This window comes from Kogia breviceps, chromosome 10 (genome assembly GCF_026419965.1).
Source record: "Kogia breviceps isolate mKogBre1 chromosome 10, mKogBre1 haplotype 1, whole genome shotgun sequence".
Classification (NCBI taxonomy): domain Eukaryota; kingdom Metazoa; phylum Chordata; class Mammalia; order Artiodactyla; family Physeteridae; genus Kogia; species Kogia breviceps.
Genome location: NC_081319.1, coordinates 9,227,530 through 9,252,567, shown reverse-complemented (window position 1 = coordinate 9,252,567; position 25,038 = coordinate 9,227,530). Strand labels below are relative to the sequence as shown.

The 25,038-nt window shown below is 41.3% G+C and overlaps 1 protein-coding gene across 15 annotated transcripts in view; it reads left to right on the top strand.

Annotated features, from left to right (window-relative positions):
• Positions 1 to 25,038, top strand: part of GRM7 (glutamate metabotropic receptor 7) — an 840,756-nt gene that overhangs the window by 663,466 nt on the left and 152,252 nt on the right. For all 15 annotated transcript variants that reach the window (XR_010842481.1, XR_010842477.1, XR_010842478.1 and 12 more), the window contains exon 8: positions 887 to 1,822. Coding sequence is in view for 6 of the 15 variants with exons in the window: in XM_059076083.2 (XP_058932066.1) it covers positions 887 to 1,822 (936 nt within the window). In the remaining 9 variants the exon portion in view is untranslated. The remainder of the gene's footprint in view (positions 1 to 886; positions 1,823 to 25,038) is intronic.

Here is a 25,038-nt window from a genome sequence, read left to right as displayed (position 1 = left end):
ATATCAGCCCAGTAATAAAGTTCTTCTTTGTTTCTAATGCCATTATTTCTCAGAAGACTGTTAATTATGAATTCTCCTCCAGAAAACCAGTATCCTAATTAAGCAAGCACCCGTTCATCCTCCTCTAGGATATAGTGTTTTAGTTTAAATTTCATCTCCAAATAGGTACATGGCTGATCTTGAAAGGGTTTCCAGACCATATTACTTTCTTATCAAATGCTTCGTTAACTACAATTAAAACTTTCAATAATGAACCTTATCACTCCTCTGTGATAAATAAATAGGTTCATTTGCTTCAACATTTCTCAATGAAAATGGCAGTGATGCCTACAGAATCTTAGAAAAGGTAGTTAGCACTGCAGTATCATCCAAAATAATTTTAAAACAATTTTAAAAAAAAACCCAAAAGCATCTAATAGGGAAATGAATATAGCTTTTCACGTTACTTAAGATTTTTAACTTAATTTGGGACATTTGCACTTATTACCCAGGAGACGGCAGTAGAGAGCATGTCAGTCGTCTCTGACTTTATCAAATCCTAAGAGTCCTCTGAGTACTTGTTGAAAATAAAGGTCCAAAGGCTCCTTTTCAGGATATTCTTATTTGGGGGGGGTCTAGGGTAGGAACAGGGACTCTGTATTTCCAATCACTACCCCAGGGAATTCCTACAGTCCGGCCTGTTTGGTACACTCTGCAGTGGTCAAGGCTGAGGATGCTACAGTGAAATGGTGTGGGGTGGAATCTTGGTTGTAGCTCCTACAGCTGGGGGTTAGTTACTTTACCTTGTCAAGTCTCCCATGTTGTTATCATTACTGTTGGTTGTTACTGTTCTTTTTCTTCCCTCCTAAGTAATCTGCCTGTTGCACCTTCTTATTTCTTGTCGCAGATAGAGGACATGCAGTGGGGTCGAGGACTCCGGGAGATCCCTCCGTCAGTGTGTACCCTGCCATGCAAGCCTGGGCAAAGAAAGAAGACACAGAAGGGCACTCCTTGCTGCTGGACCTGCGAGCCTTGTGACGGCTACCAGTACCAGTTTGATGAGATGACATGCCAGCATTGCCCCTACGACCAGCGACCCAATGAGAACCGAACCGGCTGCCAGGATATCCCCATCATCAAACTGGAGTGGCACTCGCCCTGGGCCGTCATCCCTGTCTTCCTCGCCATGTTGGGGATCGTCGCCACTATATTTGTCATGGCCACTTTCATCCGCTACAATGACACTCCCATCGTCCGGGCATCTGGGCGGGAACTGAGCTATGTTCTGTTGACGGGCATCTTTCTTTGCTACATCATCACTTTCCTGATGATAGCCAAACCTGACGTGGCGGTGTGTTCTTTCCGGAGAGTTTTCTTGGGCTTGGGTATGTGCATCAGTTACGCGGCCCTGTTGACAAAAACCAATCGGATCTATCGCATATTTGAACAGGGCAAGAAATCGGTGACAGCTCCCAGACTCATAAGCCCAACGTCCCAGCTGGCGATCACTTCTAGTTTAATATCAGTGCAGCTTCTCGGTGTTTTCATTTGGTTTGGTGTTGACCCACCCAATATCATCATAGACTATGATGAACATAAGACAATGAACCCTGAGCAGGCCCGGGGAGTTCTCAAATGTGACATTACGGATCTCCAGATTATCTGCTCCTTGGGATATAGCATTCTTCTCATGGTCACATGTACTGTGTATGCCATCAAGACTCGGGGTGTCCCAGAGAATTTTAATGAAGCCAAGCCCATTGGATTCACCATGTACACAACATGTATAGTCTGGCTTGCCTTCATTCCCATTTTTTTTGGCACCGCTCAGTCGGCGGAAAAGGTAAGTGAAAATGCACGCCGCACCATGCCTTTCAAACGTGTGTTCCTTTTGGAAAAGATTGAAGCCAGATCGGTTGTATAGAGCAAGAGGTTTTAAACATGCAGAATGGTGTTCCCAAGACTAGACCAATCCTGAGTTAATAGGCACCGGTGCTACAGAAGTCCAAAACCCGCCCTGGGCTGTGCTATTGGGTTGGCCAAAAAGTTAGTCCGGGTGTTTCCGTGACATCGTACCCAGAACCCGAACGAGCTTTTGGGCCAATCCAATACATTCATCCCCCTGGAAACCAACCAGAGGTGTAGCCTTTTCAAGTCAACTGATTAGAGAGTGATGCGGTGTAGCGAGAGATTATCCAGTATAACATAATCCAATCTGTCTAAACTAAACCTTCCTGTTCGTTTGTTACCCACTCCCTCTTCTTTCATATGTATTTCCTTGGGATTAGAGAGGAGGGCCACAGTCCCTTATTTCCCAGGATTAAGAATGGTCATCACCAGCCCTCTGTCTTCCTAGTGGCTGTGTAGGCGCTCACTGTGGATTGGATCATGTGTGTGAACTCTACAACATATGTCTGTATCTACATGTATCTCTAAATAAGTGGATATGGGAGACCTTTCGTTGTCATTCCAGTCTACAGGCTCCCTGCAGCTAGATGTATAGTAATTGCCTCAAATGAGGCAGAGCGATATCAGAGACTCAAGTCTCCAGCCGTGGGAGGGCCAGTATGTCACAGGGGAAGTGTCATCTGGCTGCAAAAGTTCAAAGTTGTCAAATTTAGTGGGCCCTAAAATGTTGATCCTAGATATGTCCAGTGTACATGACCTCCCCCTCCCCATCTATAGAGTTTTATGTTTTTTATGAGTCTGTAAGCTAGGCAGTCCTAACATGTTGAATCTTGACGGAACTAATATATGTGTAGCTGTAGGCTTGACATGTGCGTGCATCAGGCAGTGCTACCGTGTTGATTCTAAACGTGATTCATATACATCTGAGCTCTGTGCTCACCTGGATATGGTTTTGTATATTTGAAAACTGGGCAATGCTGATAGGTTGATCTTAATTAGATGTGGTGACCTTTACTCAGTGAAGGTAGCTCTGGCATGTCGGTACAGCTGAAGCCAGAACTGAGACTTAAGTCCTTATTGGCACACTCCATAGAGAGAGCACAGTTACAGCTTGATTAGAAGTCAGCACATCAGGCGTCTAGCCTGGTACCATGTCACTTTGGAGAAGTCTCTCAAACATTCAAGGACTTAGCGCCCTAAGTGGGGAGAACAAGGATTGAAGTAGAAATGTCTACAAATTTACAAATCTCTGCTTCTGGGAATAAGTTGAATGTGGTTGTTTATAATCATAGAAAGGATGAATGGACTTTGACTGGTTTTCCAACTGAAAAGATGTCTTTTACCTAAACGGTTTGACTTAGCAGCTATAAGATGGGACTATGTTTACAATGAAAAAGGCAAATATCTTATGAAAGCACATAGAATTCTAAAACCAAGGACAGTGAATGGTTCCAGATTACGGTTGTAGTCATAAAAGGAAGTTCTTAGAGGAAGTTCTTCTTGGACATATGCTCAATGAGCAAAGTATGTGTCCAGAAGTATGTTTCTAATTCATAATGCATGTTGACTATCTGTGAAACCAACTTGAATTTCATTTCATTGCTTTATCCCTGGGCCAAGTGAATAGTAAAGTATGAGGTAGGGTAGTGAGATGCAATGTATGGCAGTAAGTTGATAATCATGGATGTTTTTGTGGGCTCTGATATGCATCATCAAAGCCTATCGAGATAAACATTCTGTTATTAAACACAATTTCCCATGCAACAGGATAAAAATATTCGAGCTTTTCCTTGTAAATTTATGCTTGAGGAATATAGAAGGCAGGGATCATTGCAGCTGTTCTACAGATGAGCCTTGTTGTAATGCATATTTGGCATTATAGGTCTCTACCATTTCGTTTGTCATTTCTAGCCATTTCTAGTCATGACTCTGGATCTTGTCAGTTAAGATCAGGGGTATAATTTACTCATTTAAAAACCTGAGAAGGATAGAAGTTTTCAGGAACTGGATTCACTGATTCTGGTGGTTCTAGAAAACATTGCATAGGTAGAACTGGACTGCAGGAAAAGCTAAGCTGTCTTCAAGCAGTGTGCTTTGTATACCAGAATTTAGAAGGCACATATTTCTCTCTGTATACTCTTAGCGGATTATGATGTTTTACATAGCTGCTTGGCAAAATTAAACGTACCAAATTGCCAACTGGCAACAGTGAATTTTGCATGAAAATGCGCGTGCCTTCATGCCAGGCATATGGCTAGAATACATGAAACCATGGAATTTATTTTTTAATTTTTTTTTATTTTCCTTATCTTTTTTTTTCTTATTAGTCATCAGTTTCATACACATCAGTGTATACATGTCAATCCCGATCGCCCAATTCAGCACACCATCCCCACCCCCCCACGGCTTTCCCGCCTTGGTGTCCATATGTTTGTTCTCTACATCTGTGTCTCAACTTCTGCCCTGCAAACCGGTTCATCTGTACCATTTTTCTAGGTTCCACATATATGCGTTAATACATTATATTTGTTTTTCTCTTTCTGACTTACTTCACTCTGTATGACAATCTCTAGATCCATCCACGTCTCAACAAATGACCCAATTTCGCTCCTTTTTATGGCTGAGTAATATTCCATTGTATATATGTGCCACGATTTCTTTATCCATTCGTCTGTTGATGGGCATTTAGGTTGCCTCCGTGACCTGGCTATCGTAAATAGTGCTACAGTGAGCATTGGGGTGCATGTGTCATTTTGAATTATGGTTTTCTCTGGGTATATGCCCAGTAGTAAGATTGCTGGATATATGGTAATTCTACTTTTAGTTTTTTAAGGAACCTCCATACTGTTCTCCATAGTGGCTGTGTCAATTTACATTCCTACCAACAGTGCAAGAGGGTTCCCTTTTCTCCACAACCCTCTCCAGCATTTGTTGTTTATAGATTTTCTGATGATGCCCATTCTAACTGGTGTGAGGCGATACCTCATTGTAGTTTTGATTTACATTTCCCTAATAGTGATGTTGAGCAGCTTTTCATGTGCTTCTTGGCTATCTGTATGTCTTCTTTGGAGAAATGTCTATTGAAGTCTCCTGCCCATTTTTATTTATTTATTTCCTTCTTTATTTTTATAAATTTTTAAAAATATATTTATTTTTGGCTGCGTTGGGTCTTCATTGCTGTGTGTGGGCTTTCTTTAGTTGCGGCGAGCGGGAGCTACTCTTGGTTGCAGTGCATGGGCTTCTCGTTGCAGTGCCTTCTCTTGTTGCGGAGCATGGGCTCTAGGCACACGGGCTTCAGTAGTTGTGGCACACGGGCTCAGTAGTTGTAGCTTGTGGGCTCTAGAGTGCGGGCTCAGTAGTTGTGGTGCACAGGCTTAGTTGCTCCGCAGCATGTGAGATCTTCCCAAACCAGGGCTTGAACCCATGTCCCCTGCATTGGCAGGAGGATTCTTCACCACTGCGCCACCAGGAAAGTTCTGCCCATTTTTAGATTGGGTTGTATGTTTCTTTAATATTGAGCTGCATGAGCTGCTTATATATTTTGGAGATTAATCCTTTCTCCATTGCAATTTGCAGCAAATTGCAAAATGCAAAAAGATATCACAGCAAAAGACATTACTGCCAACCTAATACATACAAAATCATAACCCTTCCATTTTTCTTTAGATTTAAGAGTTGAAGTGTTTCAACTGGAAGAATTCCATTGTTACAAGACACACAAAAAAAGAAAAATTAAGCAGTGAGTTCAGTAACATCTATTTACTGTTTCAGGATATTGAATTTGTTTTGATTATGTGAGTATTTCTTTGTGAAATTTCTCATCAGTTGAGTTCATTAACACAGCATAAGGTATGAGAAATGTTCCTTATTGTCTTGCAAAACATCAACCCTCATGAAGTTTATTTTTGCTTTTGTTACGGAAGATGCAAGAGGATATTACTGTTATCTTGTTTTATCATTACTAACCCTGTGACTTCTGGAATGAGTATCTTGGATGTGGCCAGGGATGGAAGAGGGAAACTCTAGGCAAAATATAACGATTCCTTATCTTAGGAATTATATTTATGTGACTGAAATGATTCTGAGAGACATTGCAAGTGGTAGAATGACAGCACAGCAAGAGCTTGCTTGTCTGGTGAAGTGCTATAATATCCTATTGCTATATACTGGCACAGTCTGTTGGAGGACTGGGTTGTTTTCATGGAAAACAAAGGCTTGACTCGTGGGTATATCTTTTTTTTTTTTTAACATCTTTATTGGAGTATAATTGCTTTACAATGGTGTGTTAGTTTCTGCTTTACAACAAAGTGTATCAGTTATACATATACATATGTTCCCATATCTCTTGCCACTTGCATCTCCCTCCCTCCCACCCTCCTTAGCCCACTCCCTCTAGGTGGTCAGAGACCACCGAGCTGATCTCTGTGTTCCATGAGGCTGCTTTCCACTAGCTATCCACCCTACGTTTGGTAGTGTATATATGTCCATGCCACTCTCTCACTTAGTCACAGCTTACCCTTCCCGCTCCCCATATCCTCAGGTCCATGCTCTAGTAGGTCTGTGGTTTATTCCCATCCTACACCTAGTCTCTTCATGACATTTTTTTTCCTTAGATTCCATATATATGTGTTAGCATATGGTATTTGTTTTTCTCTTTCTGACTTACTTCACTCTGTATGACAGATTCCAGGTCCATCCACCTCACTACAAATAACTCAGTTTCATTTCTTTTTATGGTTGAGTAATATTCCATTGTATATATGTGCCACATCTTCTTTCTTCATTCATCTGTTGATGGACACTTAGGTTGCTTCCATATCCTGGCTTTTGTAAATAGAGCTGCAGTGAACATTTTGGTACATGAGTCTTTTTGAATTATGGTTTTCTCAGGGTATATTCCCAGCAGTGGGATTGCGGGGTCATATGGTAGTTCTATTTGTAGTTTTTTAAGAAACCTCCATACTGTTCTCCATAGTGGCTGTACCAATTTACATTCCCACCAGCAGTGCAAGAGGGTTCCCTTTTCTCCACACCCTCTCCAGCATTTATTGTTTCTAGATTTTTTGATGATGGCCTTTCTGACCGGTGTGAGATGATATCTCATTATAGTTTTGATTTGCATATCTCTAATGATTAATGATGTTGAGCATTCTTTCATGTGTTTGTTGGCAATCTGTATATCTTCTTTGGAGAAATGTCTATTTAGTTCTGCCCATTTTTGGATTGGGTTGTTTGTTTTTTTGTTATTGAGCTGCATGAGCTGCTTGTAAATTTTGGAGATGAATCCTTTGTCAGTTGCTTCATTTGCAACTATTTTCTCCCATTCTGAGGGTTGTCTTTTGGGCTTGTCTATGGTAACCTTTGCTCTGCAAAAGCTTTTAAGGTTCATTAGGTCCCATTTGTTTATTTTTGTTTTTATTTCCATTTCTCTAGGAGGTGGGTCAAAAAGGATCTTGCTGTGATTGATGTCATAGAGTGTTCTGCCTATGTTTTCCTCTAAGAGTTTGATAGTGTCTGGCCTTACATTTAGGTCTTTAACCCATTTTGAGTTTATTTTTGTGTATGGTGTTAGAGAGTGTTCTAATTTCATACTTTTACATGTAACTGTCCAGTTTTCCCAGCACCACTTACTGAAGAGCCTGTTTTTTCTCCACTATATATTCTTGCTTCCTTTATCAAAGATAAGGTGACCACATGTGTGTGGGTTTATCTCTGGGCTTTCTGTCTTGTTTCATTGATCTATATTTCTGTTTTTGTGCCAGTACCATACTGTCTTGATTACTATAGTTTTGTAATATAGTCTGAAGTCAGGGAGCCTGATTCCTCCAGCTCCATTTTTTGTTCTCAAGATTGCCTTGGCTATTCGGGGTTTTTTATGTTTCCATAGGAAAAAACCTACAAGAACAAACTCGAAACAATTAAGAAAATGAGAATAGGAACATACATTATCAAAAATTACCTTAAATGTAAATGGATTAAGTGCTCCCACCAAAAGACACAGACTGGCTGAATGGATACAAAAACAAGACCCATATATATGCTGTCTACAGGATACCCACTTCAGACCTAGGGACACATACAGACTGAAAGTGAGGGGATGGAAAAAGATATTCCATGCAAATGGAAACCAAAAGAAAGCTGGAGTAGCAATTCCCATATCAGAGAAAATATACTTTAAATGAAAGACTTACAAGAGACAAAGAAGGACACTACATAATGATCAAGGGGTTGATCCAAGAAGAAGATATAACAATTGTAAATATTTATGTACCCAACATAGGAGCACCTCAATACATAAGGCAAATACTAACAGCCATAAAAGGGGAAATCGACAGTAACACATTCATAGTAGGGGACTTTAACACCCCACTTTCACCAATGGACAGATCATCCAAAATGAAAATAAATAAGGAAACACAAGCTTTACATGATACATTATACAAGATGGATTAAATTGATATTTAGAGGACATTCCATCCAAAAACAACAGAATACACATTTTTCTTAAGTGCTCGTGGAAGAGGCTCCAGGATAGATCATATCTTGGGTCACAAATCAAGCCTTGGTAAATTTAAGAAAATTGAAATCGTATCAGGTATCTTTTCTGACCACAACGCTGTAAGGCTAGATATCAATTACAGGAAAAGATCTGTAAAAAATACTAACACATGGGTGTATCTTTACAAAGAGCTTTTCATGCAGCCAGGTAGGGAGGATACAGATTATGCTGCTCAAATGTGGGAATCCCTATAGATGCTATGTTTTTTCAATTGTTTTTAGCCTGTTGTTGTCTGGAGGACTTTCTGGGTAAGCCAATATATCATTTCTTACACAGGGACGGGGAGACAAGGTTTGTACCATTTCTACAAAAGCAAAGTAGACCTTTGTATAAAAAGGAAAGGATCAGAGGGTCTCAGAAGTCTTTCCCTCTGTGCACGTGTGTTTGCTTGGATGGGGCGGGGGATGGGTTGGTGAGAAGAGGAGAAAGAAAAGAATTGAGGCATTTTCTGGTCACAGAAAAATGTTGGAAAAAGAGTCTTGAAGTCCTGAAGGAAAAAAATGTCTTGAAGGAAAAGAGTTATGTTTTCTGTAACATGACCCACAAACCTCTCTTGTGCATGTATCAGAACAGAACCAGGGTGGATTTCAGTACTTAAATAACAGGATTCTTTGGTTTTCACTGAAGCGTATTCCACTAAATGACAGAATTAGGGCCATTGTTGGCAGTTTCTGCACCAGCTCCGGCTTTTTAACTCAGTGGTTCAAAATTGTGTCTGTGGTAATCCCTGGAGAAACTTGTTTTAAAAAATATCGCATGTCCACCCACCCCAACTGGCTCAGTAGGGGTAGTATGGGCATAAAACTCTAGTTTTTTAAACAAGCATGCTGGCAAAACACCAGTGGAAACCAAGGATGCTTCTTAAAACTGCCTAAATATTTTCTTTCTAATCCACAAAAGACATTCTCTAAATATTTCTTGATTTCTCATTTAAGAGATTTTGGGGATCAGTTAATTCTCATCCCAAACAACTGGAAGATCCACAAGAAACCAAGAGATCAGAAGGATACCATCCATGGTCAAAGACAGAGTCTAGAGTTAAAAGGTCTGAATAAAGTGTCAACTTCAGAGTTTGGACCAGAGACCTGAAAAGCCAGAACCAAGGCACTGGCCCTGGAACCAGAGATAGCAAGAGGGCAGGCAGGTAGGAGTGTTCCCCCAGAGTGTTTCTTGAAGAGCTGGGACTATATGCCAAGATGTTTTGATCTTCCAGTTATAGCAGTAGCTCCTCAGAATCTAAACACAAAGCAAAACAAGCCTAGGGCAAATATTAAGTTAATATTTGGTAGGGAGGGAAACATTCCCTAAGCCATGCCTGAGGCAGACATCACTAATGGTTAATGGCAGCCTTCCCCTGAACCCCGGTGTGGTCTTGAAATCCTTATCATCTTAGTCATTCTTGGCAACCACTACCAATACATCCGAACTGGAAGGAATTTGAAATCCACGTGCCATTTCTGATGTTGGGTTGGGTTTCAATGAATGAGCCTCTCTTCCCATGAAGCTGTTTATTGTCACTGTACTGAAGTCCTTGAACAGCTTTTGTTGAGATTAATCTGCTTAAAGGTAAAGAATAGGCAGAGAAATGGGCTGTGTTTGAATTAGGCTTTATTTTGTCTCTGATGACACATCTTTTTTTTTTTTTTTTTAATTGCCCTAAGACGTACAGGAAGGAAAAGACCTAGTTCTCTTTGGAAGTAATATATTGGTTAATGCTTCTGCGCTATTTGATTTGATTAAAATTTTCTCCTGACCTTTCAGCAGTTGAACTAACAATTGTGCAACACCTACTGTGTGGGAAGGGCGGTAATGTAGATGCAAAGAAGGCACCATCCTTGTCGGACAGGAACTGAAAGCTAGTGGTCCACACGGGCCTTCAAAGAAATATCACCTGGTGTGAGATAAGCTACACTCGTCACACAAAGAATGCAGTGTGGACACGCAGAGAAAGGGACCTGCACTTAAGCTTCATGGAAAATGCAGCAAGGGACCAGAAGCGAACAGGCAGAGGAGGTGCTAAGACAGTCCATTAAGGAATTCTATCACATGTGAAAAAGTAGGGGGACGCTGGTCTCAACATACAGTACGTGGACTGAGGAGACAACATTGCACTTAGGTGATTTTGACTCTTGCAAACCTGAGACTTTGTAAGAAAACCTCATTTTATGGGCAAATTTTGAAACAACGTGAACCCTACGTTTCATTCCCAAATCAAACTTTTGGCAAGAGTTGCCTCTTTCCTCAGGGGTGGGCTCAGTTATTTTTGAATACCTAGAGCGTGTAAGCCGAAACACCTGCTGTTCTTTCTTAGGATGAAACATCCCCTTATGCATATGTTGAACTGTGTGTGGCCTTCCCTGGGGTGCAGTCCCGCCCCCTCTCTGGTTTTGGGGGCCTGGACTCAGAGATAACAGAGATAATGATGCAGTGGAAGAGTACCTGTGTTTGGACTTTCTCTTTGAAGCTGTGGAGATCCAACAAAAGTTTCCAAGTGTGGGAGGAATGTGAGCATAGGATATCTTGGAAAGTGAATACCAGGGATAGTACTTGAGGATGGAGGATGAGTCAAGGTGAAGCAACTAGAGAACTAGTTACGTAGCTATTGTCGTAGATGGATCAAAGGATGGCATTGCCTCGAAGAGAGCCTGAAGCGCTAGAAAAGATAAAGCAGGTCTGAAAGCTGTTTTGAACGTTTTGAACATTAAAAGAATACGGGAACAGGCTATGTCTTGTCTTCCTTTTTGTGTTACTCTGCTTTATTGCTGAAATCAGAGATACGGATTTTTTTTTTTTCTATTTTGTGGGGTTTTGCAAGTAACGTTGCCCACTATTTAATCTTTTTTCAGACAGCAACTAAGTGAGGAAAGAAAGGACTCCTATTATCCCATCCTCTAGAGACAGTCATCGTCAACAGTCTGATGGCTCTACCTCTAGACTTATAAGTACACACACATACACAAACATTTTTTAAAATAAAAATTCTTCTTTTCCCTTCTGGAACGCTTACTAAGACTTTCACCTTGCATCGAAACACAGTGGAGAGAAACGTGCCAGGGCATAGGCGGTGCTGAGGCCATTTGTCTACCCATGCACGCTGGTGGTTGAGGCATTACTTCTGCTATTTAATTTTGTCTGTTCAAATTCTTATCAAAATCTTGTGAAACCGTCTCTTCTCTGCTTCCTGCTGTGGCCTTGGTGATAGCTGAGCTTCTCTCCAAACAGCCCTCTGGAGCCAGCTGTTTGCACATCTGGTAGTAGCCAATGGCTTGGAGTAGTACAGTCCTCTTTGCTTCCTTCATGATGCATCAGCTAATTTCAAGTGCTGTCACCTAGGATAATTGGAGCCTTCACCATCTCAGTCCTTTCCTTTAGCCAGAAAAGGTAGTTCAACAGGTAAAACCCAAGAGCCTGTGTAAAACTGAATTGAGCTAGAACTAATAAGGAAGTAACTTACTACGTTAAAACCATCCAAGGCCCCAGCCATTCAAGGTTTGAACAGAGACGTACTCAAGAAAAATATTTCTGCTGAAAAGAAGACTTGACAAGAGTGTTGAATCTGCCCCCCATAGTGTGGTCCCCGGAGCCCAGTTTTCCCATTAGACGGCTTTCATTTTGAGGCGTCAGCCACCAGAAGACCTAGTCTCCAGGACCCAGACCTCACCTGTATACCTCGTATCAGGATAATGAGACAAATCTCTGTTCTTTGGCATTTCTGAGACCATCAGAGACCACCCATCATCAGAGACCACCCATCGTTTTCACAAACACCTCTTCTCGAAGCCGCAGGAAATCATAAGGAAGCATAGTTTACTGATGAGCCGTCAGAGGAGGATTGGCAAATCCAGCCGTGGAGGCCGGAGATCCCTGTCCTGTAGTTCAGAATACGAACTGGTCTCATCACTAGCATTTCTTTCAGGTCCCAGTTGTCCTCTGGTCCTAGAAGAGCATTCCTCCTTACCCCCCTCATCTATGGTGCTCTGAATCGAATCACATTTTGGAATCTGCACATTTTGGGTGTGTCATTTAACCTTTTTGGTCCTAGGGTTTTTCATCTGCGCAATGGGTGTAATTATTCCTTCTTCTGTGTTTGTTTAAGAGCAAATGAGTTCTCTGAATTGTGTAGCACAACATTTCAAAGACCGATGATACCCGGTACTGGTGAGGATGTGGGACAATGGATGCTCTCATACTCCGCTGGTGGACATGTCCAAGGTAGTATAGTCACTTTGGAACACAGTTTGGCAGTTTCTTAAAATGAAAAGTGTGCACCTACCGTACTGCTCTAGCCATTCGTCCTCTGTCTTTACCTGTGAGGTATGAAAGAATATGTCCATACACAGACTTGCACGTCAGTTTTTTTGTAGATTTATTTATTATTTTTGTAAAAATATTTATTTTTAAATTATTTTTGGCTGTGTGCAGGCTCTCTCTAGTTGCGGCTACTCTTCGTTGCGGTGCGGTGGCTTCTCTTGCTGCGGAGCACAGGCTCTAGGCACACAGGCTTCAGTAGTTGTGGCATGTGGGCTCAGTAGCTGTGGCGCTCGGGCTTAGTTGCTCCGTGGCATGTGGGATCTTCCCAGAGCAGGGCTCTAACCCGTGTCCCCTGCATTGGCAGGCGGATTCTTAACCACTGTGCCACCAGGGAAGCCCTGTAGATTGATTGATTGATTGATTGATTGATTGATGCGCTACACGGGCCCAAGCGCCCATCAATAGATGAATGGATATGCAAATTACAGTCTCTTCATAAAATGGGATGCTACTGTGCGGTAAAAAGCATCAGAATATTGACACATCCAGCAGCATGGATAGATCCTAAGTAATTACTCTGAGTGAAAGAATGCAGATCAAAAAAGAGTGTATAGGTATGATTCCATTTATATCGAATTCTTTTTAATATCCAAATTAATCTATAGTAACAGAAAGCAGACCAGTTGTAGGCTGGGGGTGGTGCTGAAGAATGACAAAGGAGCACAAGGAAATTTGGAGGGTGACGTATGTGTTCACTTTCTTGATTATGGTGATGGTTTCAAGCATGTGTGTGTATATATGTCAAAGCTCATCAAATTGCACACTTCAGATGTGTGCAGTTTATTATGTATCAATTATACATCACTAGAGCCTTTAAAACTTGCTTTGCACAGAAACCGTTCTCGTCTTCCTCCTGTTTCTTGAAACTTAATAATTAAGTGTTCTGGGACTTCCTGGTGGCGCAGTGGTTAAAAATCCGCCTGCCGATGCAGGGGACACGGACACGGGTTTGAGCCATGGTCCGGGAAGATCCCACACGCCACGGAGCAGCGAAGCCCGTGCGCCACAGCTACTGAGCCTGCGCTCTCGAGCCCGCGAGCCAAGACTACTGAAGCCCACGTGCCTAGAGCCCGAGCTCGGCAACAGGGGAAGCCACCGCAGCGAAAAGCCCGCGCACCGCAACGAAGAGTGTCCCCCGCTCGCCTCAACTAGAGAATGCCCGTGTGCAGCAACAAAGACCAATGCAGCAAAAAAAAAAAAAAAAAAAGAAAATTAAGTGTTCTTATACCTATTGGCCTATTTGCACAGTGCTGACACAAGAAATTGCATCAGGAATAAAACTAGAATTGTATAAATGAGTATAGAGAGCACCTCCCACATTCTCTGGCAAATGGTCAATGCTTATTAAAGGAGAACTGTAACCTTCCATCCTAGGCTCCCCTTAGCAAGAATTTCTGTCTAAGTCAAGGCAGGAGGGTGAACAGAAGGTGAACTAGTCATGCATTTGGGGAAACTGTGAGTAGAGGCTGTAGTGTGGCTTAGACAGAAAGCAAGGGCTAACTCTGGAGAGGTGGGCAGAGGTGAAATCTTAGAGGATCCTGGGTGCTTGACCTTGTTTTATAAGGAAGCGGGGAGTGAGCTTCAGTGAGGTTTAGGGCAGGGGTGTGATACTGCTGGATTTATGTCTTAGAAAGATTACTCATGGCTTATGAGTAATGGTTTGCATGATAGTTGTAACACTGTGATTTATGATAAGAAATATATATATATATCTGATGTTCATTCCATTTCTGGCAGGGAGCTACTAAAACCCTTGGAATTGCCTAAGTTAAGAGAGCTGTGAAGGTATCTTTTGTTATGTTAATGAAGTACCTTTCGGGCCTCCAGGAGAGGTTGCCAGGAGCCAGGCTTGTGATTAGAGTTACAACTTCTATTTCCACCCCTGACCTCTGGGTCAATCAGCATTGACCAGTGATTTAATCATTCGTGCCTCCTTAATGCAGCCTCCATAAAATCCCCAGAGGATGGGGTTTGGAGAACGTCCGGGTTGGTGAACACTTGGAGAATTGGGGCGTGCTCCAAGGGCACTTGCCATACCCTTTCCCCACACCTGTGATGTGTGCATATCTTCCCTCTGGCCATTCCTGAGTTATATTCTTTTATAAAAACAAAACAACAGTCTTCTAATTAGCCAATGTTCCTGAGCTCTGTGAGCCACTCCCGGCAAAATAATGCAACCCAAGGAGGGGGCTGCTGGGACCTCCAGTCTATAGCCAGTGGGTCAGAAGCACAGGTGACAACCTGAACAAGCACTTGGCATCTGAAGTGCAGTTGGGGGTGCAGCCTCATGGGACTGGGCCCTTAACCTAGAACATGATGCTGTCTGTCTTCCACAGTATCAGAACTGAGTTGATTTGTACGATATCCGGCAGGTGTCAGACTTCTGGGGGAAAAGAAGTCCCATATGTTGGAATTGGGTGCAGAACATGTTACAGTTAATATGTGAAGTTCTGTCCTGGGCACACAGACAGTGGTTACCAGTAATGATTTAAATGGGTTTTTCCTGTAACCAGACTTTTAGATCCATGATAGTATGCAACCGGAGGGGTGAGGACGAGTGAAAACAGTCTGTTGGATGAAAAACTTGGATCAGAGCTGGTAGCCAGCTGTGCTTTCCTTCTCATTCCCTTTTGGTGAAGGGGCCAGCAAACCTCCCACACCAAAGAACGTTAGATGGACTCGGGAATTCCAGTTCTGCTCGCTCGCCTGTCTCGTAGGGTGGTTGGTGGGGAGCAGACCCTGAAACACTGCCTCCAATCTGCACTCTCCCTCCCCAGGTAAAGAGAGGGACCTGCAGGTGAAATTGCAACCCATAGTATTCAGTAGTTGATAGATATTATGGGTACTAGTAAGAGTTTGTTTTGAAGAGTATCCATATAGTAGAAATACTGTCTATACACATTTCCCCGTGCTTTGGGTATTCTCACTGGGTTGCCACCGTTCCTTCTTTTTCCAAAGGTGACGGGGGCTTTTGAACCGGAAGCAGTTCCTAATGAATAAAGCTGTCCTCAGCTGATTGGCCCTTTGTCTTGAGAATCAGGATGCATGTTAGCTGCTATGGAGTTCCCACCCTCTGAGAGCCCAGCTTGTTAGCCTGTGCCTTTGGTAGCCCTCTCCCCCTGCTCAGCACTACAGTTGACTCTCCAGGTCCGCCTGGGTTGGGACATAGAGCCTTTGGGAAGTCAGTGCATCAGGAAGGGAATGGTCTCAAACAAATGATAATCCACTTACAGACTTGGAGGAGGGCTCATGTGGAATTTCTCAAGTCTGATTGAATAAAAGTGACATTTTCCCATTCACATCTCGGGCACATAAGGGTATCTGAGAAGAGAGGGGGCCACCCGTAGTCAGCAGAGCAATTGTAGGGCAAGGCTGCAAGCACAGTGTGGCAAGGAATTTAAAGGACACGCCCGAGCCACTCAGTTAGCAATTCCGTGAGGTTTCAGAAGTCTTTATATACGTGAAGGAGGAACCTCAGGCATACTGGGTCATCAGTAAAAATCCATTGGTAGACAGTTAAACGATGAAACAAAAAGTCCTCTTTTCTCTCCTGTATCGCAGGCTCTCCAGCCTTCACTCTGAACTTCGAAGCAGTGATCTTACTTTTCTGATTTCTCACTTCCAAGAAGCTAAACCCATTTCCAAAGAGGCTTGATTTATATACAAGGAGTCAGTTTTTCACACCTGGGAGATTCTGGCTAACAGACCCAGAGCCCCAGATCAGTTTGTGGTGATCGGGTTTTAGCATCCAAGACCCGATATGTACGCTGGCTAAATCTGTCTTCCAGTTCGACCAGTTCCATTGTGTTTCTCCAGTAACCTTCCCAGTGCCCTGTCAAAGTGACTAGATTGGGATGCCACGGCCAAATTACCCAGTAGGTGTGGTGAGGGCTGCTGCCTGGTGCTGGATCACGTGCCAGATGAATGAGGTGCTTAGTTTTAACCCAGTAATCAGGCCATTGTCTCCTTGTTTAATGTTCCAGATCTTGAGATCTAGAAGTAAGCTGTGCAATTCTATTTTAAGAAATTTAACTAGAGGCAAGGAACCACCCAAATGTTTTCATCTGTGTAGTGACATTTAATTTAATTTTGAATCCCCTTTTCCCAGAACCCTTGCTGGGTGGACAGGGGTCGAGATAAGTGTATAGGTCTTTGGCATGTTTGTAATAGTTTTGAAATTGGGACAGTTACCTTGTAGTGAGAAATGGGCTCAAAATCTTCAGATTTTCCACTGTTGAAAATATGGCACAAAAGCTTATAAACAACAAACAGAGGCAAACTGCTGACACAGGAATTGAAACGAACCCTCCAGGGAGACCTGCGTAGAGAAGGAGACTTCACCACCTGATTCCGGGATTAAGAGCTGTGCGGATGATTTGTAAGCAAGCTCGTTAAATTTTCAATCCCAGTTAAAAGCTCTGGGAAATGGAAGGGACTATCGTTTCATTTTGTCGTAGAAATCCAGTTTCCCACTGCAGCTGTTACAAAAAGAAAATGTAAGGAAATGATTTCTTAATGGTGATGCTGGCAGTCGGTCTGCCTGATACAGAAGCATCAATGTCTGCAACGGGGCCTCAGGTACCTAAAACTGAAAATCATCTCTCTAACATGTCTGTGCATTCCATTCAGCTGTGTGTTCCAGTTGATTGCTTGGCTTATAACCAAGAGTCCGGTTTTTGAGCCAATGCCTCCCATTGCACAGGTCTGAAAAAAACAGGTTAATAGATGTACGGAAACAGCAAATATGAAAGGTTTTTTTCCCCTTAATGGCACCATGTTATTTTTCCCCCTCCAGTGTCTACTACCTCTGAGCTAGATATTCTAGGAGAGAGGATTTTAAAATAGTTTCCTTTTCTGTTAGAATGGTCTCTGCTATTTAGCAATCCATTTTTAAGTGCCTGTAACATGCTAGGCCCAGAGACCCCACCAACAGGGGATGTTATCCCTCCTTTTTAAAAGAAAAATTCTCCAGTGGCTTCCCCATTGGCAATCATAGTTTATTATTTTTACCTCCCTGCCACCATCAAAATTAGAATAGGATTTAAGCACGTCCTTAGAGCCTATAAGACTTAGATCAAGGTCATAGACTGTGGCTTGTGAGCCAAATCCAACCGGCTGCTTGTTTTTATAAGTAAAGTTTTATTGGAACACAGCCATGTTTATTAATTTACATATTCCCTATGGCTGCTTTTATGCTACAAGGACAGACTTGCGTAGATGTGGCAGAGCCTGCAAAGCTGAAAATAGTTGTAATCTGGGTCTTGACCAAAGAAGTTTGATGTCCTTGCCGTAGATGATCTGGTGCTTTCCTATCTCTTGCATCCTCGTTTCCTGTGCATCTCATGCTCAATGATTTCCCTTTGGCCTTGCTGAAATTATTTCTTCCCTTAACAAACTGAGACCATTTCCTTCCCCGGACCTCTGCACATTTGGGCCCTCTGTCAAGGATGCTGTCACCGAGAACTTCTCATGCTGCCTATTTTCATTGCTCAGCTCCTAGCTTAGCAGATTCATATCAGAGGGGTCTTTTAACTCTCCTCCATCTAAGCTCTCTCCTTCCCAGTTACATTCTGTTTTGTCCTAGCATTCATCGGTATCTAATGTCAGCTCTTGTTTTGTTCATGTGTTTTTCACCCGTACACTTGGTTTGTCTGGTTCTTTTCTGGATCGCTAGGACCCCAAATGGTGACTGGCCCTAGTAAACACTCAGCGAATCCCTGTGGCTTGAATGAATTAATGAATGAACGAATGAACGAATCTGTTTTGGGGTAAGATGTAGCCCTTCCCCTAAATAATCAGTTTAGAAGTGGAGAGAGCCATGTAAACTAATACCTGCGAAAATCACTAAAGTATAAAAGCATAGGAAAGGAGGTTTATAGTGAGAAATGAGAGAGAGAATTTGCTGGAGGGATATATGCATGAAGACAACAGAGACAAAGCAAATCTTCAAGGATGACTAGTCATTTTTGGACAGAGAAGGGCTTTCTAAACTGAAGGAATTGATTGGGAAAGTGATGTATTGGAATTGGTTACCAGTGAATATATAAAAGTGTCCCATCTCACAAAGTATTTTCACTCTTCAGAAGAGTAAAGCTGATGAAAAAATCCAAAAATACACGTGATGGTGAGGGCATGGAAAAATGGATATTCTTATGAACTACAAATGGATGTCTAAACTGATCAAATCTTTCTTTTATTAATCTGGATTATTTGATTTTTTTTTTAATTTTAATTTTTTTCCAGTTTTATTGAGATAGAATTGACATATATCATGATATTAGTTTAAGGTGCAGAATGTGAATGATTTGACATATGTCTATTGCAGAATGATTACCACAATCAGTTTAGTTAATATCCATCGCTTCAAATAGTTACAAGTTTTCTCTTTTCTTATGATAAGCTCTTTAAAGATGTAGCCTCTCAGCAACTTTCAAGTATACAGTACAGTATTGTTAACTATAGTCACCATGCTGTATATTACATACCAGAAATAATTTATGTTATAAATGGAAGTTTATAGCTTTTGATCATCTTCACTCAATTCATTCCCCACCACTTCTGGCAATCACCAATCTGTTGTCTCTTTCAGTTCTTTCAGTTCTTTTTTTTTTTTTTAGATTCCACATATAAGAGAGATCCTACAAGAGACTGTTTGGCTTTCTCTGACTGACTTATTTCACTTAGTGTAATGCCCTCAAGGTCCATCCATGTTGTCAGCAATGGCAGGATTTCCTTCTTTTTAACGGCTATTTTGTTCACATATTTTTTTCTTTTTTTCATATATACATATATATGTATGCTTATATAAATATATATATATATAAAATCTTCTTTATCCATTCATCTCCTGATGGACACTTAGGTTGTTTCCATGACTTAGCTGTCGTAAATAATGCTCTCATGAACATGGGGTGCAGGTACGTGTTCAAAATACTGATTTTGTTTCCTTTAGATATATTCCCAGAAGTGGAATTGCTGGATTATATGGTAGTTCTACTTTTAATTTTTTAAGGACCCTCCATACTGTTTTCCATAGTGGGTGTACCAGTTAACATTCCCACCAACAGTGCACAAGTGTTCCCTTTTCCCCCCGTTCTCACCAACACTTGTTATCTGTTGTCTTTCTGATACTAGGCATTCTAACAGATGCGAGATGATATTTCATTGTAGTTTTGATTTGCATTCCCTTGATGATTTGTAGTGTCAAGCTCCTTTTCATTAACCTGTCGGTCATTTGTATACCTTCTTTGGAAAAATGTCTATTCAGTTCCTCCGCTCATTTTTTAATTAGATTGTTTGGGTTTGTTTAGGTTTGGGGTTTTTTTGGCTATTGAATTGTATGAGTTCTTTATATATTTTGGATTTTAACTCCTTATATATGATTTTCTCCCATTACAAGAGTTGTTTTTCATTTTGTTGATGGTTTCCTTTGCTGTGCAGAAGTTTTTTAGCTTGATGTAGTCCCACTTGTTTATTTTTGCTTTTGTTGCCTTCATAGTTGAAGTCAAATGCAAAATAATCACTGCCCGTACAGATGTCAAGGAGTTTACCTCCTGTTTTCTTCTGGAAGCTTTATAGTTTCAGGTCTTAAGCTCTAGTGTTTTCCCAGTTTGAGCTGATTTTTCTATACAGTGTAAGATAGGAATCCAGTTTCATTCTTTTGTATATGGCTGTCCAGTTTTTCCCAACACCATTTAATTAAAGAGACTATCCTTTCTGCATTGTATATACTTGGCTCCTTTGTCATAAATGAATTGACCATGTGTATGTGGGTTTATTTTTGGACTCTCTGTTCTGTTCTATTGATCTGTGTGTCTGTTTTTCTGCCAGTACCCTACTGTTCTGATTACTGTAGTTTTGTAATGTAGTTTGAAAGGAGGCAGTGTGATGCCTCCAGTTTTGTTCGTCTTTCTCAAGATTGCTTTGGCTATTCAGTGTCTTTAGTGGTTCCATAAAATTTTAGGATTGTTGTTTCTATTTCTGTGAAAAAATGTCATTGAAACTTTGATAGGGATTGCATTGAATCTGTAGATTGCTTTGGGTAGTATGGACATTTTAACAATATTAATTCTTCCAGCCATGAGTACAAAAGAACTTTCCATTTATTTGTGTTTTCTTCAGTTTCTTTTATTAAAATCTTATAGTTTTCAGTGTACAGATTTTTTTACCTACTTGGTTAAATTTATCCCTATGTATTTCTTTTTTTTCATGAAGTTGTAAGTGGATTGTTTGATGGTAGTATATAGAAATGCAACTGATTTTTGTTTATTGATTTTGTATCCTGCAACTTTACTAAATTAGTTTATTTGTTCTAACAGTTTTTTGGTGGAGTCTTGAGGATTTTCTGTCATATAATGTCATCTGCATATATAGTTATTTCTTCCTTTCCAATTGACTGCCTTTTATTTATTTATGTTGCCTAATTTCTTGGCCAGGGCTTCCTATGCTACGTTGGATAAAAGCAGTGACAGTAGACATCGTTGTCTTGTTTCTGATACTGGAGGAAAAGCTTTTGGCTTTTTCCATATATTAGTTGTGGACTTGTCATTATGGCCTTTATTATGTTGAGATATGTTTTCTCTGTACCTAGTTTATTGAGACTTTTTATCATAAATGGATATTGAATGTTGTTGAATGCTTTCTCTATACTTATTGAGATAATAATGAGATATTTATTCTTTTTGTTAATGTGGTAGATCACATTGGTTGATTTGTGTGTGTTGAACCCTGGAATAAATCCCAATTAATCATGGTGTGTGATCCTTTTCATGTACTGTTGAATATTGGTTGCTAATATTTTGTTAAGGATTTTTGCATTTATGTTCATCAGGGATATTGATCTCTAATTTTCTTTCCTTGTTGTGGTCTTCTCTGGTTTTTGCATCAGAGGGATGCTGGCCTTGTAAAATTAGTTTGGAAGTGTTCACTCCTTTTCAGTTTTTTGAGGAGTTGGAGAAGGATTTGTATGTGTTCTTGTTTAAATGTTTGGTAGAATTCATCAGTGAAGCCATATGGCACTGGAATTTTCTTTGTTGTGAGGTTTTTGATTATTGATTTGATCTCCTTACTAGTAATTTGTCATTTAAGATTTTGCATTTCTTCATGATTCATTGTTGGTGGGTTGTACGCTTCTCGGAATTTTCCATGTCTTCTAGGTTGTCCAGTTTAATGGTGTATACTTGTTCATAGTAGTCTCTTATGATCATTACCCTGGTTTAATTACGTAACCTTTCTGTGTGTCGACTTCCTTATTTACAAATGAGAGTGTCAATAATATTTATCTTAAAAGGTTATCATAAGAATTGAATTAGTTAATTCATTTTATATATGTATGTATATGTATGCGTATATACATTCCATGTATATGGAAATACACACACACACACACACACACACACACACACACACACACACACACACACACACACACACACACACACACACACACCAGGCATGGTTGTATATGCTGAGGAAATAGCAGGAAGCCTAAGAGATTAATATCTCAGTCTGCATTCCAATGGAGGGAAGAAACATTTTAAATAAATATATGAAACATATAAGGAATGTCAGACTATGACAAATAATGTGGAAAAAAGTTTAAAAAAGTGCCAGGATGTGGGGGGTGGGAGGGTAGTATTTGCAATTTTGAATAGGTACTCAAAGAAGGCCTCACTGAGAAGATGAACTGTGAGCAAAGATGTCAAGAAGCAAGCTATGAATTCTAGGAGAAGAGCATTCCAGGTACAGGGAAGAACAGTGCAAAGGTCCTGAGGCAGAAGGATGTCAGGAATGTTTGAGAGAACAGGGAGAGCAGTATTTGTAAGGAGGATCATAGTAGGAGATGGGCATAGAAGGACAGGGAACACAGCATCAATTCATATGAATCAGGTTGGATGAGATGGAAAGCCTTTAGAGGGTTTTGAATGAAAGCAAAATCATTTGACTTAGATTTTTAAAGGATCAACTGACATCCATTTTATTTCATGTGAAATACTCAAAACAGTGCCTGTACATATTAAAAGTATGACATGCTCAATAAAGTTTACATATTTTTATCTATAGTATTAGCATCATCATCGTCTAGCTTGAATACATTTTCTAAAATTTTATAAAATATATATATATACATATATATATATGTATACATATTTTTTTAAATAAGAAAACCTTCATCTTCCCTTACCCCTTTACACACCTATGCACATGCCACTTTCCTACTGCTCGTGAGAAGCCAGTTTGTGATGGGAAACACAAGGAAACTGAATTCTTGCACCAACCCTGCCCTGGAACTCAGTCTAGAAACAGTTAAACCTGAGCAGACCTGGGACCAGGCACTAGGGCTCCCACCCATAACTATGCAGTAATTTAAATACAATATAACAACATCTCTACAGCTTTGATTTGACAATAACAGTTTGGCATTTCAAATACTATTTTGATGTACTCATTGCTTCTGGCACCTGCCCCACAGGATTTCTTCTTTGGCCTTTTTTTAAGTGCAGCTTAATCAAGTAGCAGACAGTGAGAGAATGGTTCCATATTCATAGCCTTGTTTTCCTGTGATTTTCTGTTTATTCAGTCGGCTATTTTGGACAGTTTCCAATTTCAAGCATTCATTCTTCATTCGTCCCACAAATATTTTTCGAAAGCCTACCATGTGCCAGGTACTTTTCCAGGTTTTGGGGATAAAACAGAAAACAAGACAATTCTCTGGCCCCATGGAAATTACATTCTGTTAGAATGTTAAGACAGTCTACAAATAAATGGATGATAAGAAGAAATGGGGGAAATGAAGAAGGGTGTGGAATAGACTTTGTCAGGGACTGTTTTAGATAGTGGTGGTCAGGGAGGGCTTCCTGGAGGAGGTGCTCTTCAACCTGAAACCTGCCTGAAATGAAATGATAGAGGGAACAGCATGGGCAGAGTCCCTCCGTGGAGAGTGTGATTGGTTTGAGAAACAGAAGCTGGAATGTAGAAGATGGAGGTAGGAGATGGAGTCAGCGAGAGAGCCAGGGCTTTAGAATCCATTCTGAGCAAGATGGGTAACAGTAGGAGGCTTCAGAGGATGTCATATGACATATATTTTAGAAAGACCGCTTTTACTGCTTGTAAGGAGGAAACTGTAGAGGGGGAAAGGGAGGGTCAGAGAGGCCAGATAGAGGTTTCATAATCACCTGCACATTTGCTAGAACTTTTGAAACTATACCCTCGACGCAATGCATGGGACGAAAAAAAAAAAAAGTGAGTCAAAGTGATTTACTCACAATGTAAACGTCACGCATTCCTACCTTTGGGGAACCCATTTTAGCAGCTCAATTAGGTATAGGCAAGGTTCTACAGAGTCCCTGAAGTAGGCAAATCCTGTGGGCAATGTCCCAGAGCTCCTGACCCTAATTTTTCCTCCTCTCTCTGAAAAGATGCGGGTATTTCAGGCCCTCCCACCTGCCTGGTGGCCACCCGAGATAGTTCCCAGAAAACAAAGGAGCCTCCCAAGTATCCCTTCCCCGTAATCCATTCAGCACATTTTATAGAGCACCTTGATGTGCCGTCTGCCGTGAATCAGGGCCACAGCATGGGGCCTGGCAGTTGTGTCCTGCACAATGCCGGGGGCTGCCATTCACACAGCCTGTGATGAGAATTCCACTCCGTGGAGTTGTGTGTGTAACCCGCGCGATGGTACCCTGCGTCCGGCCGCTGTGCTGGGCCCTGAGAATAGAGATGACCAAGACATCATCTTTTCAGTTCACAGAGAGCCTGCGGTAGAGCGCTTACCCTTGTCTTGGTTTTCTAATGAGTTCATTTATTTATCACCATCTTTTATGTAAATATAGAAGTGGCTGGACTAACATCAGGGTTCATTCCCCAAAAGGTGAAACTGTCAGACCTGTCTCCTCGACTGGCCTTGGGCAGTTGTCATCCTTAAAACCCATCACAAGCATATCAGACCAGAGCAGGTTGCAGAGGTGAGCTGCAGCCAGGGCTGACTGGAGATTCCGGATGCCCCCCTGAGCACCACCGGGCCTCTGCTGGAGCATCTGCTGGCTCTCCTCAATGCACGGGGCTCTCGCACCACAAGCAAGATGAGATATGTGATCTGGGGAAACCAGCAGATGCTGAGTTGCCTCACCTCTCAAGGGGTTAAAAGTGTCAATTTAACATCATTGTGGAAGGAGGGGTAGAGTTGCCTTCTAGTTCCTGACCTTCCTTTCTCTGTGTGTGTGTGTGTGTGTGTGTGTGTGTGTGTTTCTGATGTGAACCACAATGTCTCATCTTATATGGTC